The 4,841-nt window shown below is 55.5% G+C and overlaps 1 protein-coding gene across 1 annotated transcript in view; it reads right to left on the bottom strand.

The window, feature by feature from the left end:
* Positions 1–4,841, bottom strand: part of LOC105991563 (CUB and sushi domain-containing protein 1-like) — an 871,556-nt gene that overhangs the window by 325,116 nt on the left and 541,599 nt on the right. Inside the window, exon 10 of the mRNA XM_013024215.1 lies at positions 1,798–1,922. Within this exon, the coding sequence (XP_012879669.1) occupies positions 1,798–1,922 (125 nt within the window). The remainder of the gene's footprint in view (positions 1–1,797; positions 1,923–4,841) is intronic.

Raw genomic sequence — 4,841 nt, 5'->3', positions numbered from 1 at the left:
GGGACAGCTGGCAGTGGGGGACAGCTGGGGAGTGGGGAGAGCTGGGGAGTGAGGGACAGCTGGCAGTGGGGGACAGCTGGGGAGTGGGGACAGCTGGCAGTGGGGGACAGCTGGCAGTGGGGGACAGCTGGGGAGTGGGGAGAGCTGGGGAGTGAGGGACAGCTGGGGAGTGGGGGACAGCGGGTAGTGGGGACAGCGGGCAGTGGGGGACAGCTGGCAGTGGTGGACAGCTGGGGAGTGGGGAGAGCTGGGGAGTGAGGGACAGCTGGGCAGTGGGGGACAGCTGGGGAGTGGGGGACAGCTGGGCAGTGGGGGACAGCGGGCAGTGGGGGACAGCGGGCAGTGGGGGACAGCTGGGCAGCAGGGCAGCCGGGCAGTGGGGGACAGCGGGCAGTCGGGGACAGCGGGCAGTGGGGGACAGCCCACTCAGCAGGCTCTCAGCTGCCTGTGGGAAGAAGTCTACCACCACAGGCACGGTCGTGACTGTCTACCATGGAAATACACGGCCTACTTCCAATCGTGATACGGAAGAGGACTGTGAATGCGGCGTCACAAAGAAATGGATATCCTCCTGGCAGTGGGGTCAGCCTCCCCGACTGAGCTATACGCAGGGAACGCGCCTGGAAACTCCACCCCAAACGCCCTGCACCTATGACGTCATCAGCCAACCGAATAAAGGAATACAATGGCTGGTTGCGTGTCCCAGAACACAGACTACTGAAGTAAAGATATTCAGAATTTTTGTGTCACAATGGGATTTTTTTACAACCACAGAATCTGAAGAAACATCTCACCTTCCAGTGACCTTGCAATTGTGTGTGAAATAACCATTATGACTAAAAGCCATACGTTAAAACAGACAAGGATGGTGCAGCTTAGTATTTCCAAAAGATGATCTCCGTGGAGGGACAGGTGTGTCTTAGCGGTGAAATCCACCTCTCCCCGACGACCGCGGCTGGGGCCCGGGAAGACGGGATCCTGAACAAGCTCCAGGGCTGGCGGGAGCTGTGGGGCACCCACGAAGTGACACCTGTGCCCGCGAGCTGAGGCAAGACTGCCATGCGCCTTGAGTTCCAAAGGAAATCAAGAGAGGCGTTCCCTTCCAGAATGTGATGGACTAGACCTGAGCATGGGTAAAAACGCACAGACCCCTCCTGGCCTGTGGAAAAAGGGGCTGTGCACAAGGAAGGCACCAGTGTGGGCCTCGGTGTGCAGGGTCTGCAAACAGAGCTGGACTCCCTCCATCCCCCGGCGGGGTGAGGGGTTGCTGCGATCACCTCAGCACGCCACACCACTCCCAAGGAGCTGTGCTGCCCAGGAAACGCGGGACGGACGGGCAAGCACTCCGCCATGGACGGAGGGGGTTTCCTGTCATCTGTCAGCAATGGATGTTATGTGACATCAGCCAGACCAAGATAAACATGGCGTGATCCGTGTCACTTGTAATTGGAACACTAAGATGTCAGGAGCGCAATAACCCTAAGTAGGAAGAGCAGGAGGTGAGGGGGATGGGGAGGGCCGGTCAGCGGGCACCGGTTACAGTTAGAGAGACGTGGGTGCTCACGTGGGGATTTCACAGGACGGTGACTGCAGACAGCAGCACACGGTCTGAGCACACCGCCGTGCAGTTCGGAAAGCGAGGAGAAACAAAACTCCAATGCTTTCATCATTAAAACAAATGAACAACAAAACAAACGACCGGCTTCCTCTGTGTGCACGTGGAGGCTTTACGCTCCCATCTCCTGTGGAATTCAGTAGGCTTCCCCGGCCCGCGGGGAGCGCCCGCTGCCAGCTTACCTCTGCAGGTGGGCCGGTGGTCGCTCCAGGCTGCCAAGGTCTCCGTGACTCTCTGGCAGGTCAGGCTCTTGGGTCCCTGGAGCACGTAATTGTCCTCACAGGAGAAGTGTACGCTTGCGCCAACCCTGCATCACCACAAACAGAAACAACATGCGTTACACACACGTCTTCTTCAAAAAGAAACCTGCAATGCACATCTGACCACGCTACACAATCAGAACACATGTGAGCACACACCGCGGGAAGTGGTGTGCGGGGCCGGCCCACGGACTTAACCTGTCGCCGAAGCACGGGTGAGCCGTGTGGCAACGGCAGAGTGTGGGGAAAGATTTTTACACAAGCCAGGGTGGGAAGGCCAAGTAGCAGGATCCACTTGCCAACACAAACATCCACCATCACCTCTGAAAGAAGGCCGGCGGGGTTACATTTCAGCACGCATCACACGGGGAAGAAGGAACTCCTTTGTCTCAGCACCCAGCCATCCATTGGCGCAGACGGCCCAGTGAACCCTTGCTTTGGCTCAGAGCTGCATCTGCAAACACATGCTCCAAGCCTGGAAACTTCAACCACATGTACTGGCCGAAGGAAGTCACCATGACTTCCTCCAGTGGCTGGCGGGCTGGCCACCATTACCACCGTGGGGGAGCGGGGGCAAGCGGGGGGATCCGCAACATCTTCTTATCCCCCTGGGGAAAACTGCAACCCCCCCCATGCCCCCTGTGGGTGTGACTCTGAGGACCTCTAAGGAAGTAGTTCTTTCCCTTTGCAGGACACACAAGCCCCGCCTGTGGACAATGGCAGCCTCCCCTCTCCTCCTCCCCCCTCACACACTCGGGACACTCATCAAAAAATTCGCCCAGTTTTCTAGGCACGATGCTCTGAGCGCTGGCCACGGATCGAAAACCCCTGGTCAGCTAAGTCCCTTGCGATGTCCTCCGTGTCCCTGAACCGACAGTGCCTCATTTCCTGGCTGCTGTCCAGGTCTGGACACACTCTTGCGAACAACACCATGTCTAAAGGTCACATAAAATAGGGGTCTCTACCGGGCTCATTTTCTGCTATGCCCAATTGCCTTCGGGCCTGAGAGGAGTCTGAACATTATCACCATGATAACAACGGGCTGAAGACTGCACATCATGTGAGAATGGAGAGTGCCAGAGGCCTCCCAGCACCGGGCGTTCCGGTTCCCCCAGACGGGCACGTCGTCTGAGGACCACGGGCTCCGACTGCTGAGCAGGCGCGGCAGCTCGGCCGGGGATGGCGTTTCTGAGGACCACGGGCTCCGACTGCTGAGCAGGCGCGGCAGCTCGGCCGGGGATGGCGTTTCTGAGGACCACGGGCTCTGACTGCTGAGCAGGCATGGCAGCTCGGCTGGCATTTCACGCAGCCTCAGTCTCATCTCTGGGGCCGTGTCCTCCCATCCATGGAGACTTTCCAGTGCAGGTTCCGGTAAGGATTACAAATCCGTCCACATCTAGCAGGTACAAAGGGCGCCCGGGCACAGGCCTGCGCCCAGGAGCCCTGAGCTGTCCTCTTCCACAGAGGCTGCGTGAGCAGACTGCAGGAGAGTCCTCGCAGTGCGGGAAGCGTGGTGTCCGGGCCCGCCAATAGCCCACCAATACCGCACGGCAGAGGGACCTGGCACTACCGCCCAGCTTCCTGAGTTTCTGCTGTGTGTGGCGGAGGGGCAAGGCGGCGCTGGCTTCCACAGCTCTGACCCTTCATCCTCATCCCCAGCCCTCTCTGTTCTCCACTTCCTCCTCTCAGACCCGGCTCCACAGGAAGTCTGTGGATCCCGCTTTGTGTCTGGGTCTTGGGGTCATAACCAAAGAACAGGGAAAACACGCTTCACAGCTGACCAACGACACATATGAATTTAGAAATCCAGCCTTAACCTGAGCTATTCTAGAACAGAAGTCCTCCAGGCAAGTGAGGCAGAGATGTGTGCTCACACACATACATATGCACACACCCATCGACACTCCGTACACCAACACTTCTTACCTAGCACACAGACCTCATCCCCCGCATGAAAACAGTTTTAGAGAAGCAAAGATTCTCCATGATTTTTACACGTCTTACTGTCCAGGGTAAGAAGTGTCCAATTCATTATGACAAATCCTGGTTGAACTCAGTGCTAGAGACATCAGTCCCGCCCCATTGCTCATAGCTTCTGTTGCCTGAGACTGGACACAGCAGAATGGGATGTATTTCTCCTTTTTGCTGAAGACACAGGATGTTTTAAGTACTCACTTTCAATACCAATTATGAATGTGTAAGTGTGATGCTTGGAGAGGGTATTTTACATAAAAACGTACACATCTCTTGGTGTCTACATATGCATCCACTTGGCACTAAAGGCAGGGGACAGCCATGCAGCTCAGGTGAGTGCTGGATTACAGGGAGACCCTCTGCTGTTCTGTGGAAGAATGGGAAGAGGCTTGGTGATCATTAATTGATTAAATGATCAACACTGAATGGAAGCCCAGGTTTACCTGGGATTCACAGTCTCGAATAAAGCACAGCTGGGGGACATCTGATCTGTGTTCCTCTTACCCCACGGCCAAGGAAGGTGGCTTCCGCTGGACGTTAACCCTGAGAACCACTTCTATCCACCGATTCTCTCATCCTTTGCCCCATGTCAACTTGTTATTTCAGTTTCTTCTCTATCTTATGTAAGTGATGGGTCATTCTGAACAATAAAATCTTAAACTACATAACTTTAACCAAAGGACGCTGATTTAATAAAGTGATGCACCACACTCCCCTCAGTCTCGACCCTGGCACATTCATTCTATACTATTCTTCCCAAGTTTGCAAAACCAGCATTTTACCAATTAAATAGATGACTTGCCCTGTGATTAGAAGAGAAGCAGAAATGGGTCTACAGCAACGTGCTGAATGCGAGTCTTACATGGTGAGACGTTCCCACAGATCCTTCTCCAAGACCTCCTGACAGAAGGCTCCATAACCGGTCACATGACGTCCCAAGAGAAGGCTCCATAACAGACCACACCACCTCCTGACAGAAGGCTGGATAACAG

Source organism: Dipodomys ordii, unplaced genomic scaffold, assembly GCF_000151885.1.
Source record: "Dipodomys ordii isolate 6190 unplaced genomic scaffold, Dord_2.0 Scaffold74, whole genome shotgun sequence".
NCBI lineage: Eukaryota > Metazoa > Chordata > Mammalia > Rodentia > Heteromyidae > Dipodomys > Dipodomys ordii.
This window is presented reverse-complemented; position numbering and strand designations above follow the sequence as displayed.